General features: G+C 36.3%; 1 protein-coding gene and 1 long non-coding RNA gene across 2 annotated transcripts; both read right to left on the reverse strand.

Annotated features, from left to right (window-relative positions):
• Positions 1 to 2,716: 2,716 nt before the first annotated feature.
• Positions 2,717 to 8,343, reverse strand: LOC147499705 (uncharacterized). The gene is made up of 4 exons (XR_015194512.1): positions 6,901 to 8,343; positions 4,047 to 4,118; positions 3,351 to 3,494; positions 2,717 to 2,958 (listed from the first exon to the last, which is right to left on the reverse strand). It is a non-coding gene; the product is annotated as an uncharacterized LOC147499705 (long non-coding RNA).
• Positions 8,344 to 14,099: 5,756 nt separating this feature from the next.
• Positions 14,100 to 15,389, reverse strand: DRT102 (DNA-damage-repair/toleration protein DRT102). The gene has a single exon (XM_086561494.1). It carries the CDS (start codon positions 15,226 to 15,228, stop codon positions 14,338 to 14,340), a length of 891 nt encoding a protein of 296 aa, XP_086417620.1. The 5' UTR covers positions 15,229 to 15,389; the 3' UTR covers positions 14,100 to 14,337.
• Between the last annotated feature and the right edge of the window lie 312 nt (positions 15,390 to 15,701).

Consider the following 15,701-nt stretch of genomic DNA (forward strand, 5'->3'; position numbering starts at 1 on the left):
GAGCATGGTGTGTGGGATTGGAGTCCAAGAAAAGAAGTATCTGCGGTAACACCGATTGTTGCTCCAAATTCATCTGTTGAGACATCTCTTCAGCCTTTTGTACAACCTATTAGCACTTCCACATCTAGCGATCCATCTCCACAAGATATAGCACCATCACAAGGGGAATTGGCATCTTCACGACCTCAACATCAGATTGTTTTACCTGCACGTCTACAAGATTATATTTTGTCTAAAGATACAGATGTGTTCGATGAAGAAATTGTAAATTTTGCACTCTTTGCAGATTGTGATCCAGTCCTTTTTTAACAAGCAGCTCAGGATGAAAGATGGGTACAACCTATGGATGAGGGAATGAATGTTATGGAAAAGAACAACACGTGGGAGTTCACAACTCTTCCACATGACAAGAAAGCAATTGGTGTCAAGTGGGTGTTCAAGACAAAGTACAAGCCCGATGGGGAGGTAGATCATTATAAAGTCAGGCTGGTAGCAAAAGGTTACAAGCAAAAGCCAGGTATCGATTATTTTAAAGTCGTTGCTCTTGTTGCTAGACTTGACATTGTTCGTATGATACTCGCTTTGGCTACAAAATTTAGTTGGAAAATTTATTAGATGGATGTCAAATCTGCTTTCTTAAATGGTGTTCTAGAAAAAGAGGTATATGTTGAACAACCTGCAGGGTATTTACAGAAAGGGAAGGAAACACAAGTTTACAAATTGAATAAGGCCTTGTATGGCCTAAAGCAAGCTCCAAGGGCGTGGTATACAAGGATAGATTTGAATTTTTGTGGCAATGGGTTTGAAAAGTGTCCATATGAACACACTTTATATGTCAAAGCTAACTCGAATGGCGGTTTCCTTATTGTGTGTTTATATGTGGATGATTTGATTTTTACTGGTAGTGATGTGAAGATGACTGAAGAATTTAGGGAGGCTGTGATTAAGTAGTTTGAGATGACTGATATGGGGTTAGTGTCCTATTTTTTGGGACTTGAAGTGATTCAAAGAGATGATGGAATATTTGTTTCACAAAGGAAATGTGCACAAGATGATGTTTTAGAACGTTTTCGGATGGAATCATGCAAGTCTATCATGACACCAATTGAGGATAGGTTAAAACTAGTCAAAGATGGTACTGGAGAATTTATTAACCCCACTTATTTTAAAAGGTTAGGAAGTCTTCGTTACTTGACTTCTACTAGACCAGATATTGTGTATGGAGTTGGGATAATTAACAGATTCATGGAGTCTCCACGCCAGTCTCATTTGCAAGCAGCAAAACGCATATTACGCTAGATTCAAGGTACGCATAACTATTGTATTTTTTATTCAGCATCTCACAGTTGTGAACTTGTTGGTTATACAGACAGTGATTGGGCTGGCGATATAGAGAAAAGGAAAAGCACTTCAGGTTATGCCTTCCATCTGGGGTCGGGAGTTTTTTCTTGGTCTTCTAAAAAGCAACAGGTAGTTGCTTTGTCTACAGCAAAAGCAGAATATATTGCAGCAGTTTATTGTGCTACTCAAGCAGTGTGGTTAAGAATTGAATCAAAAGCAGGAGATTCCTACAAAGATAGTGTGTGACAACAAGTCTGCTATTGCGCTCACAAAGAATCCAGTTTTTCATGGAAGGAGTAAACACATTGATATCAAGTAGCTGACATTTTTACAAAGCCATTGAAGACCGATTCATTTATTAAGTTACGGAAGATGTTAGGAATGGTCTCACTGGGAGATCTCAATTTCAGGGAGGCTGCTGAAATTATAAATTGAGATCTTGTTGTGAAATCTCAATTTAAGGGAGGTTGTTGGAGTTCTAAATTGAGATTAGGAAGTTTACTACTAGAGTTCTGAATTGAGTCTAGCAAGTTTATTAATTAGAAACCACCTTGGTTTTGGTAATTAGAGTAGGCTTAGTAATAGAAGTGTTTGTGAATTGAATTAGTAAGGTGTGAAGGCTATATATATGAGGTACAAGACGTAGCTAGGAAAAAATAAGAGAGGAAAAGTTGGGTTCTAAGAGTTGATCAATACATGGAGGTCGAGCAGAAAAGTTGGCTTGGGTTCATAGTTAATTAAATAAATGACCTGTGTGTTTCATATGTGTTTTCATTAAGTTGATTGTCTATTCATATCTTCCTGCACTTTGTTTGATCTGTTTTGGTTTCGGTAATCTATTGATTTGTATATTTGGGATCTAAGTAAAACCAGATCTCACAAAATACAAACAACAATATATACTACACCAAAAAATGAGTTTACTAACGGTTATATCCGTTACTTATATTTTTACTAACGGTTATATCCGTTAGCTCTGGTGCGTCACTCTCACTTAGGCCAAATTTAGTAACGGATATAACCGTTACTAATAATAATTTTAATAACAATTATATCCGTTACTAATATTCTTTGTAACAAATATCCAATTGTGGATGGCCCGATTAAATTTGTCATTTCTAACGGATATATCCATTAGTAATGGATGTGATATTTACTAATTATTATTTGTAACGGACATATCCGTTAGTAATGGATGTGCTATTTACTTAATTATTGTTTGTAACGGATATATCCGTTAGTAAACTGTAGCCACTAAAATAAATAAAAAATTTCCTGGGTCAAATAATGTCCACCATGCAAATCTAGTTCTAGCAAATATGATATAAATATCACATTCCACAAACTTAATCAACAAATGAATAACAAAAAACAAAGCCACCAATCAATTAAACATTATTATAAAAATATAGTCATCAATCTAAATCCTAATTTACAAATCAAACTTTCATAGAACTGAATTCACCTAACCTAATCTTGGGACGTCAGTCATAGAAGATCGCATTTATGACCCAACTCATTTATGTGCATGCTCACGCCAAAGTTGGTTAGAACATTAATCCCTCTATTCAATTGCTACAATGTCGTAAACACGAGCTACAACCTTTTCTTGAGTACCTGCAAAAAATAAGAAATCAATTAAGGCACATGCAATTAAAGGAATAGAGCTAAGCAATTAACAAGTGAATAACAAGTAAATTGCCAACTTCCATGCACTAATATTGTTATACACTAATTGCTTCCATGCACTAATAACAAGTAAATTAACAAGTGAATAGCAAGTAATACCTAACCCCCTAGGTAAATCAACAAGTAAAAGTTTACAAGTATTGTTATATCTAGAACAAAAGACCGGCAACAGTCATGCTTGCAACATTGGACCCTTGGCATCCCAATCACCAACTAAGATGATGGTATCATGTCCTTCACTCGATATATATATATATAACATTAAATACTAGTTAATGTAGAACAACAAAAAAGACGATATGTAAAAACAGTATTTATACCTCTTGATCGAGGCATTCATATTTCCAAACACTCTCACCCAAATCATTAATCTCATTCCTCCACCATCTCAACCTAACAGTTCTTAATAAGAATTATCGAAAGAATAAAAGAAATCCATCTTAGTCACCTTCAGACCTGGGCACCTGGCAGAGGAGATCCAATTGCAACTTCTAAATTATCATCCTGCAGTTGTAAAAATAAATAAATAATCAAATACGCCTAGCACAATAGATTTAATCAAACAGAAGTAAATATAATACAATTATGATTTACGACTACTAAATATGTATTTGATAACAAGTCCAATGAAAAGTGTTAGATGATAAATCACTCTAAATGCCCTTCTGGAAGACAGAACTTAATGAATATCAAAGGCAATCAGTGATAGAACTGACAAAACAATCAGACTTGATTTGCTACTAGAATTTAGACCACAACATTTCTCATATTAAGGTTCAAAGTGATGCTATTGATTTGATTTAAGGAAAATCCAATAAGAATGAAGAAGGTAACTGGGCTCAATAGATGTTCATTGATATCAGAAAATTGGCATAACTCTTCAACTCATGTTGCTCTTCACACAAATACGATAAAGTAAACTAAGTGGCAGATTAGTTAGCGGGGGTTTTGGAGTCCGAGCTAGTGAGATTTTATTAACTCTCACCTATGCTTAGATAAATTCAGCTTTACTTTACCTAGGAGAGCCGTTTGTGCTTTCAGATCTTAATCCATACCACCCACCACCAGCACCCTTAACCTCTCCCTACCTGTTTCAACGACACGCACCTCCAACATTCCAACTAATACGACATGTGTCACAACCCAAATTTCTAAACAATTACAAAGTGAATATTTGAAATATAAATATCTTAACATCACTCGGTTCAATTGTCTAAAAACTCAGGCTATAACGGGGTGGATACAACACATGTCAAAACCTAAAACTCACATCATAAAGAATCAACTTAACAACAAAATTTCTCCAAAATTTCTCTTCCATCACTTTATTAAAAGACTATCTTCCGTTCAAAAATCATCAATATAAAACTCTAAGAATAATAGGTCTTCAACATCGTATTCTCATGTCATATGAATATGCAACTACGTTACTACATACTTCCAAAGGGATCAGACCTAAAAAAAATAAACTCCCGGACTGCTCCAGAAACAAATCCAAATCAAACGTCGCGGTTCCACTACCCTCCACTTATGTTCCCAAGAACACACCCACGTTGCCAAAACAAAGAAAACTTGGGTCAGCAAAATGGATTTGCTGGTATGAGTAGACTAACCACATATAAGCATTATCATACTTTAATTATCTAAACAATCACTTTATATTTTCCCATAACTTAATCCTTTTCAGCTTGGAAGACAGGTAGTTCCGTCATTTCAACCGGCATAATTTCTTCCCAAGCAAGACTTCCATTCTATTAACTCATTTTCATAACTCATTTTCATAACTAGGTAACTAAATTAAAACTTACTGATATCCACTTCTAGATAAGGGTAGGACCGCGTCCCTGCACAAAATATTATTAAGTCCTACCCTCCTGCAAAAGAAAGTTAGAAATTTTATATAACACATGTAAATATCCTATATATATTCAAATGTAAGTCCAAGCACACTTGCATAATCAAATTAATACAACTAACCCGCAAGGCGAATACCTTAGTTCCTCTCTAGGGCAGTCCAAACAATCTGGTCATTCATGGCACATTCAATGAATACCCGGGTCATTCATGGCACATTCAATGAATACCCATATATAACGCTAACGGGCCATTTATGGCACATTCAATAAATACCCACCTAACATATGACATCATTAATCATAAAACTCAAATCCAAAACTTGAGGCGTGAAGAGTTCTAAAAGGGTGCGGTAAATTTGTTTACGCATTATTGAACTTTATTGCATATATTATTTCAGAGAACGTAGGAGTATTATGTTTCATGTATTTTTGGTTTACGCGTTATTAATTAGATTGATGTCTAAGTGTCATAACGTTGCATATCATAAAAACTGAAATATCACATAGTAGTTAATACACGTACACACGTATATATAAAGGTCTTAGCCTAAAGTCAAGCATGCTAATAGCCCTAGACCTATCCTAATAGCCCAAATCATAATCCGAGTTAAAAGGTCAAACTGGGTCAACTGGTCAAAGTTAACCCTAGTCAACAGTCAAAGTCAACCAGCCAGTGGTCAACAGCAGTCAACCAGCCAAGTCAACCAAACCTAAACTCCTCTAACCCAAAAGCCCAAATCCTAAGGCCCAAAGTCTAAACTTAAGTCCAAAATGAAAATTCAAAAATTAAACATTCAAGCCCACCCACGAAATTCGGCCCAAGCCCAACAAAACTAAAACTCACGTATTGTTCATCTTCCTCTTCCCTCACCAACTCGCCACTTCCACCAATTGACCACCACAACCCACCAACCTATCTCCAATTTAAATCCCACGGTTTGATTTCTCACAAAAAACCCAATCCACCGATACCCTCAAATCTCAATTCCATTATACTGTGAAAATCGCGATCGACGCCATTAATGGCTTCTCTGGAGCTTCAACAGCCCCCAACCCACTATGAAATCAAATCTCATTTCACCAACACAGTTCTATACTAGAACCACAGTATAACCCATCAAAACACACAACAAAATTAAATAGTACCGATTCGAGTTCGCGCCTCCATTAACGCATTACAGAGCTTCACATCACACTCTCCATCGCCCATTCAAACCAAACATCAAAATCAAACTAACAGTATAACATCACAACCAAAATCAAACAAAACAACTCATTCAAACCCAACAGAAATCAAGACGATTTGGTTCTTGGCGACGCCATTAACAACCTGTTTTCAAGGATCCGACAATTCAATCCAAAACGCGAAAAAACGCATATTGAATACCTATATATATAAAGTAATTTACATAACTTCTTAATCGCTTGATTACTCGATTTTTATCAAGTTATCTGGACCAGTTTTTCTTTCCGGAGACCAGAGTGGTTCTTCAGTCGAAACCCAACATGTAAACACAATTAGCATTAAACGACATACAGTACTGAATAAAGCAGCATATGAACAGTATGAATAGTAAAAATCATATATTTCCTTTTTCCTCGTATCATACAACCTACAGTAAACGAGAAATAAAAAAAAAAACGTAAAATCTCTACTCACCCGTAGCGCGCTCCGACTATCAGCTAGCTAACAGAAAAATCTTCCTTTTCTGCTGTCAGCAAGATCTCCAACAAGAAACTTCTCTTCTCCCTTTCCTCTCTGTGAAACTCTCTTTTCTGTAAAACTCTCTGCTTTTTACCAACCCTATTTTTTTCTTTTCTGTTTTTAAAAACTCCCGAAATAGGGAAAATGGTTTATCCCATAAACCCACATCTCTTATTTCCACTAACACTTATCCTATTTTATTTTATCTATTATTCATTATTATTATTATTAGGAAAAATAAAAGAATAAAACACGGGGTGTTATAACATGTCCCAAATAATTAATTTAAAACAACTACCTGGCTGCTACCTTGAGAATTAAGCTCCTGATTACTTCCCACTTAGTCCGTCACTTCAAGCTTCCCAACCTCCGTGGGCTGCTCATTTGTCTAACAAACATTGACACAAACAACGAAAACTCAATATTTTTCTCAGTATTATAGGACACAGGGAAAATTGTAAACATAAAAAAATATAAGGATCAGCTCTTACTTGATCAGGTTGGGTATTAAGGTGATGCCCATTATCTTCTCCAACTGAATCAGTGGATGGTGAAACTATTTCATCTTCATTTATCACTTTATCCTGAAAAATAAGCATACTAGCATTACAACAAACAGCTTAAACAACAAAATTTAAAGAAATAACTTGGTAATACCTTATCCTCATTGGAGTCATTGCTCTCAGGTTCAAGCTCTTTTTATGTTACTTGACAAACAAGTACTCTTTGCTTTCTCTGATACAATAATCTAATGCCAAATAAAATTAATTCAATTTTCATCCTAAAGCTTATAATAATATATAGTAACCAAGAATATATAATTAGTATACCTTGAGACTGAGTTTACTTGCAAACTACTTTTGTTACCGTTACACGGCTTTGATAGGAATATAGGGAGTTTTACAAAAAAAAAAAAAAAAAAAATTGAAGTTACCGTACATGTAAAGGATACCACAAAAAACAATACCTGAAGGTGAACTTGGGTTTCAAGGGTATTAAAAGAACCTCGCTACACACCCAAGATTTGAGCAAGAACAATACCTGAAGGTGAACTTGGATTTCATTCTTCTAAATATGATGACTGATGACTCAAGACTAAATTTACCATGTCTAAACATAATAGATTATATAAACGTAAGAAGTAAATGTGCCATGTCTTTGGATTTCATTCTTCTGAATCTGATGACTCGAAACTAAAATTTTGCCTTGTAGTCATTACAGAAATAATCATTGTTTCCCACACCCTTTAAAACATAAGAAAATCAGTCAGTGTGCCAATTCTTCATCCTTTTAAGGAATGAAATAAGATAAAGAAAAACAAATATTAGAGGCACACACACACTAATCCCCAAAGCAACTATTACTTTTCTTAACATTTATATTTCAAATCCAACAATAACTAATGAAAACAGATAAAAAAAAAGTAACGAATTGATACCGGGTGTCTTGAGAAGAGATTCTGAGCCAGCTTAATGGAGTTCTCTTGTATGGCCAGGAAGAAAAACCCAACTGTAAACACAAATACAAATAAATAAGATACAATGAATCAATAAAAAGGTTAAAGAGGAGAGATTAAAGTTACCTTTGAGAGTGCATTCACAACAACAAGAGGGCAAGGTAGGAAGATAAATGCCAGATGAGGAATCTATGAAAGGGATTGAAATACCAGGTGAAGATTCCCCCAATTAACCCAGAGATGGGCGATGTCTTCTTCTACCTTCGAATGTGCCACCACAAAAAAAAAAAAAAAAAAACACACACACACACACACACACACACACACATCGATCTCGTGAGAAGAGGGTTTGGTGAGAAGAAGATGAGATGAGTGTTTGATGATTGAGAAAAACATAGGGGTTTTGAACGACTCTGCTTCAGTTCAGAATTTATCCCTATGATAGCGAATGATAGTGTTTCACCCAAATCTAGGGTTAATTGGGCGGCTTCAGCAACAGAAAGGGAAAAGTTGAGTTTTTTAGGTTGCTTTGTTTAAGTGAAGCAATGCATAGAAAGGGGGGTTTTGGATGGAGACGAAAAATGGTAAAGATTACAGAGGCTTTGATTTGTGTGAATATGAGAAACACAGGTTTGAAAGAAGATTGAAGAGAGATAGACGAGAATGTGGAATTTCGATCCGAGCAGCTCACTTAAATTTATCTTATGTTTTTTGTCACAAAAAAGACAACTAGTGTTATTGCCCAGAATCGAACTGGGGACATTGAGCAAGTAAACTATCGATGCGACCAGTGCACTACAGAATTCGTTGTACTCTCAGTGTTTTCTAACAGATATTAACGTTAGGTTATATTAGAAAAAGTTAATAAAATAATTTAAAGAATAAAAAAAATTAAAGTAACGGATAACCTGATCAATAACGCTTATATCCGTTACAACACTAGTTACAAATATATCCGTTAGTAATGAAAATTTTGGTCTGTTACAAATTTACCATTCTGGTGTATATAACAATAATGCACCAAGAAATTCTGGCCGTATTATTATGTGCAACAGAAATCCATTCCTCTGTCCAGGACTCCAAGTAGTATCATGTTTCGACCAAATATGATCAAAACACTAAGTGGTGACGAAAAGATGAAGAACGTAGAAAAGTAGTGAAAAAACGATGGTGATCGAGTGAATGATGAGACTGTACCTTTCGGTTGCCTACGTACCCAAATTATCGATGGGATCAAGTCTTAAGAACGTAGTTCTGTATGAAAAATAATTTGGTATTTATATTTGTAGAATAGAGATTTCTTGTAACTCAAGTAATTGCAATTGAACCTGACTCTTAATTGATGATTATCTCTTTGATATAAAACGAATCTAGACATCAATTAATGTACGTAAGTGGCAAGCCATGTGACTAGGGTTCAGCCCTAGACACATGAGTTAATGGGCCTATACATTGATCTATGATATTGCAAATTGGGCTTTAGCCCTGTCGATTAAATAAATAAAGTGGAGACCCCTACTAATAGACATTTGCCACGTAGGTGGGGGTCGAAACACCGCCCCCTCTTTGGCATGCGAACAAAGTTCATATGACAAAGAAGAAAAAAAAAATCAAGAAAAAAATGGAATAAGAAAAGAGTGAGCGGAATGGATAACAAAGTGTCGTGTGAATGTAAACGATAGGAAAATGGACTGTCAGAAAAAATTCGTGAATTATTGTGAACGAAATAATGTCAAACTAACTTATATAGGATGCAATGTAGTTAAATGAAAGATGGCTGAAGTGAGAATTGAAATGGGTGGCACAGAAAAAATTGCAAAAGAAATTGATGGCAAAAACTATACCGAAATAATTACGTAATAATAATAAAATTGATTTTGACTACTCATGCCAGTAGAAGATTTATATTAGGATTAGACAGCTAAAATTAAATGTAGGGGCAATTTAGTAATAATAGAAAGAAAAGAAAGTTAAATACGAATTGGATTCGAAGGTGAAGACTTTAGCGACTAAAACTGGATTCCAACTTTGGATTAGATAAGAATTCGTTCGAATTAGATAAGAATTCGGATAAGATAAGAGTCCAACCAACAATGTAAAACTAGGTTGAAGAAATATTATATAAGTGCTGGCTAAGCTCCATATACAAAACAATAGACGAAAAAAAAAAAAAAAAAAAAAAAAAACTAAGTAGAGAAAGATATACAAGAGTAAGTGATATGACGTGGCAAGGCAACATGTCATGAGGAATTGGAAAGCAAGTTTCAAATCGGTGGAGAAGTTTATGCATAGACAATGAAAAGGAAAAGATTAGTACAAGTGGGAAGCCGATGCCCTTCACTAGTTTCACTTAGGCGTTTGCTCAACATAGGAGGTTTTTACTTAGGGAACAATGGGAATCTCATCTTCACCACGTAAATGATCCAACACACTACGATGTCATTGGCGTATGTTATATTGTGGTGTGATAGATGTCACATTATTTTTTAGAGGAATGGTTCATTTCAGACGACGCTTGTAGTAACTGTTCTATTTCCGATCCGTACACGCTTGAACTTTCGAAGAAGAAGTGTTTTTCGAGGCATTTGACTTATATTATCAATATCAGATTGCAAAAACCATATCTTCGTGGAAAAGTAGTAATCTCACGCAGCGCTAAAAAGGAGTAAGACGGATTTTTTTTTTTTTTTTTTTGGTCCGTTGTCGCCAGGTTGACCTTGGACATTATGGTTAGGTTGATCTACAGTAATTGTATCGGGAACTTGAGCTCTTCTAGTATTCGTCATAAATTTTGCATAACGTGATCGAGAGTGTTAAATATGAACCGCAGACGGCGCCAATTATGTTTCGACCAAATATGATCAAAACATTAAGTGGTGACGAAAAGATGAAGAACGTAGAAAAGTAGTGAAAAAGCGATGGTGATCGAGTGAATGATGAGACTGTACATTTCAATTGCCTACATACCCAAATTATTGATGGGATCAATTCTCAAAAACGTAGTTCTGTATGAAAAATAGTTTTGTATTTATATCTGTAGAGTAGAGATTTCTTGTAGCTCAAGTAATTGCAATTGAACTTGACTCTTAATTGATGATTATCTCTTTGATATGAAACGAATCTAGACATAAATTAATGAACGTAAGTGACAAACTATGTGGCTAGGGTTCAGCACTAGACACATGAGTTAATGGGTTTGTACATTGATATATGATATTGCAAATTGGGCTTTAGCCTTGTCGATTAAACGAATAAAGTGGAGACCCACCTCTATTAATAGACGTTTGCCACGTAGGTGGTGGTCGAAACATATCACTCAGTAGTACTTTCAATGCAAGTTTAACCAGAAGGTTTGTGGTTTTGGACTACGTACTCTGTTCTTGGTTTGCCAAATGGACTACATACGGGAAAAGGCTAAATTTGGAGGGTGACCCCAAAAGAAGAAGAAAAACAGTACTAAACTACCAATTTTAGCAGGACCAATTCTGTTCTACAATCACTTCTCGTTGGTAAGTAATTCTGTTGGAAAAGTTTGTTTACTTGCTTTATCTTTTCAACATGATAAAATCAAAAAGTATACAGATAACGCACACCCTTAGTCAAACTAATTTTAACCATTTGTTACCAACCAAATTGTGCTTCCATAGAAGAGACAGTCGAACAAAGAACATATAAATACGTCTTGTTGGAAATACGATTTCATTAGAACATTAATTGAATCATTTGCTCTCAATCTCTCTTCCATTTTAACATGGCAAATATTAGAGCTAGTGTTGTGTTTGTTCTAGGCATTGTTCTCTTTGCTACTATAATTCAACCAAATGAAGCTACTCTCCCTAGATGCGAGAAAGAATGTCTCGCACAGTGTACGAATGCGTCAAAATGGTTGGACAGAGCTTTGTGCCCGTTTAAGTGCCAACTTTATACTTGTTTTGTAAGTAATCTTCCAAATCGAGTAGATTCGACAATTAATTCATACCCCCTGTAGGGCATGAAACGAAAATGACATTTTCTTGGGTGCAGGGTCCCATGCCGCTTGCTGCTGCTGCTGCACCCAAGAAGGCTAAATCCGGAAGAAAGGCTCATGCACGAAAGCTTGCACCATCTGGACTCCTATCCATACCTTTACCCAGAAAAATTAATCCTTCCAACTTTTACGAAAACTAAGACAGATGCGATGCATCATCAACAAAATGTTACTCTTAGAAATGTCTCCGACATTATAAAGTTTGCACGTCTGTGTGATCTGTAATATGTAGCAAATGGAGACTGCAAAATGAAATTTGCTCTCAACTAGATAATAAAATCACTGAATTTTACAGTAAATATATGCTATATAAGAAAGTGTAGATTATAGCAGCAAATTTAATTAGCTCCACGTGGATTGGACAAAATCATATCTGATTTTCTATCCTGAGCCTTTCTTGATCTTATATGAATTATGAATATCATTTCTTTGTTAATAGGGTTCTAGTTTAACCGTTCAATCGTACTATAGTTTCATGTTTAATTATTTGTCCATCCAATATGAATACTCACAACCCGAAACCACACTCTAGTCTTTACTATCATCAAATCAAAAAAATATTAGTGCTGAGTTGAGAACTACAGGCAAGTTTGGGCAATGAAACAGCTGCTGTGTTTCACCTCCCAAATATGAATAAATTTAGTCTCACCTGTTAGATTTTCTTTCAAGAATTCTAAAAGACCATGGCATGGATGTATCTCGAGTATAACCAATTAAATGTAATTTTTGACTAATAACCAATAGATGGCCCTTGGCTGAGCTTTCAAACCCAACATTAGTGGATTCAGGAGAATCTCCATTTTGAATTTTATGATGGCATTGTTCATATTCGATCGTAAACAAAACAAAGTTAAAACCTGCCTCTCCTCAACCAGTTGAACAAATTCTGTGCCATTACTGTTAGAGATCTCTAAGCAAAAGCATCCTTGAAAACAAATTGTAGGTGTTAATACGCCAGGGAACTGTTTTAGGCTCTATAGTTTGGAACAGAAGCTGCAGTTAAAATCAGTAGCAATCACACAAATTTTGTGGTTTATATTTTGTCCAACATCACATATCCTAACCCCTGGTCGTTTCAGTGTGTTCATGGATTTATGCCCAATACTCTCTGAAACACGAATCATGCAAATGCTGCAATCGTATGCACTTAACTGCTGAAACATACAGTGCCCCAATTGCCTCAAAAAAATTTCATATTTTGAAAACTCGATCACATTGGACTTGATTAATTATTCATTGTCGGGATAATATCAAAGTTCATTCAAATATTCAAGTACCAAAAGCCGTTTTCTTGCAACACTTGGGGATATGTTTCATTTTTTTGGCTGAAGGGTAACGTCAATTACAAAGGGGAAGATTTACCCGGAAGTAAAGGGGAAAAGCTAGAAACGGGTTAAAAAAATAATGGAAAATACGTAAGGCGCAGGTCATTGGAGTGTAACCCCTAGAGTTCATTAAGAAAATAATCTATACTGTGTGACTGCAGGGTCTTCAAGCTTTGTTAAAAATCCTGGCTGCTACTCCACCATTGCTTTGTTCCAGTGCACATTATTGTCGGTACATGTGTTTGCAGAAAAGTTTCTCTCCACGATGAGGTGATGTTAAGCTACGCTACTTTACTCTTCAGCTGTTCAGCATGTTCCAGTTGCTTCTAATCCTCCAATGCACATTGCCTGATTGAAAGGCATGGAGAGCGGCCTGAGAGTCAGACTCCACCCAGATATTACTCCAACCCAGTAGAACTCCTTTCGAAATCCCTTCTAGAATGGCCTGAGATTCAGCTACATAGCATGTTTATATTCCCATTCCACCAAACCCAGCTGACACACAACATCGTTATGATCCATAAGTACCACCAGGCGGGGGAAGCACCAGTAGCATTCCAGAGCTTTAAGGGCATGTCTAAGTTTAGGCAAGGGGATATGTTTCATGTAACTCCTGAAATTGCTAAATTTAACATGCATAGATTCAGCATTCGCACTTACAGATATTAACATTAAATTCCAATTTAACACCACCTCACAATTTCAGTCAAATAACAATCCCATTCACATCATTCTTCAAATACAAATTTTCCATAATAACAATTCACATCATAAAAAATGAACTTGCACAGTTGCACTTTCGACTATAAAAGTTTACAAGTTTATTGGACCCTCATAATTTCTAATCGGCAACTTAAAAGTTCAACAAAACTAATAATAAAATCACACTATAACACAATGACAACAGAAACATAACAAACTAACCACATTCCTTCACCTCATTCCTTTGCAAGTGCAATTTTAGCAGCATCCAAATCTTCATCCAGCTCAATGTTCCACTTCCCATCCCACCTAATGAAAAATTCCGTATCCTCAAAATACTTAACTCTATGAACATCTCTTGCTGGAGTAAACAAGAAATCTCCAACGCCCAATTCATAACTCTCATTTTTCGATATATTCCAAACTTTTTTCCTCCCCTTCAACACAAGAACATCATGTCCAAATGTATGATGATGTGCAGGTTCCACACTCCCTTCCTTAAACCTCACAATAGCCGAAGTTGGATTTTCTCTAACTATCTTCATTGATCCTCCTGGCATTATATCCACAGCCTCAAATTCTCGATTTTTCGCCAAATTACAAATCGCGCAAGATTCACCATTCTTTTCAGACCCAATCTTAGACATCTCTTCAACTGATCCTGTTAAAAAACTATCTATATCAGCCGGCCACGGGGCGTTATCGGACGCGGGGCAAGGCGATTTAAAAGGCGTATTAAGCCAAGATTCGAGGATCTTAACACCAGTTTCTTGATCAGTCCTCATACCAGAGACAGCTAGGACATTACAATTATTGATTGAACGACTGTTCTGTGCTTCATCGACTGTAGCGCAGGTTGACGCGTAGACGCCAGGGAATTTGTTCGCGAATATTGATACGCCGACACCCGTGCCGCAAGCGACTAGGCCACGCGTATCAGTGTCGTCGCCCGCAGCGGAGACGCGGCGACCAACTTCTTCCCCTACGGAGTAGTATTTATCGGTCCCGATATCTTCTACTTGGATGTTGAGTGACTTGAGATGGTCCACCAGTGCGTCTTTTAGTGGGGATCCCAAAGAGTCTGCGCCAGTTATGATTTTGAGTGGTCGTTTGCTTTCTTCTGCCATTTCAAAGAGAGATAGATAAGGTTTAATGATGGAAATTTATATATCTAGTGTTTATATGGATTTAATGATATATGATGAATGGAACTGGATACACATCTAGATTCAAGATACCTTAGAGTGTACAAAACCAATGGGAGTATGGGACACATGCCCACTTCATTTATCTAAGGCCCAATTCAACACTTGTCTCAAACTATGGAGCCCCAAGTCTGATTCTTAATAAAATAATTTTTTTCGATAATCATGGGTCATGGTTAAGCACCAAGGACAAGATGCTAGATTTCGATTTCTGGCAAGGTTTTGAATAAGATGTGTGCATTCGTTGATGTCCTTCGGCAAAACAAATAAACAGTGTATGATATAGCCTCTGGTACCTAGGCCTCTGCCTTTGCTGCGGATGGGTCTGCCTTTGCCATCGAGGTTCGCTAGCCAGGAATGGCACATGGGGTGCCGGGGTGGTCTAAAAATAAGCC

Source organism: Coptis chinensis, chromosome 5 (genome assembly GCF_015680905.1).
Source record: "Coptis chinensis isolate HL-2020 chromosome 5, ASM1568090v1, whole genome shotgun sequence".
NCBI lineage: Eukaryota > Viridiplantae > Streptophyta > Magnoliopsida > Ranunculales > Ranunculaceae > Coptis > Coptis chinensis.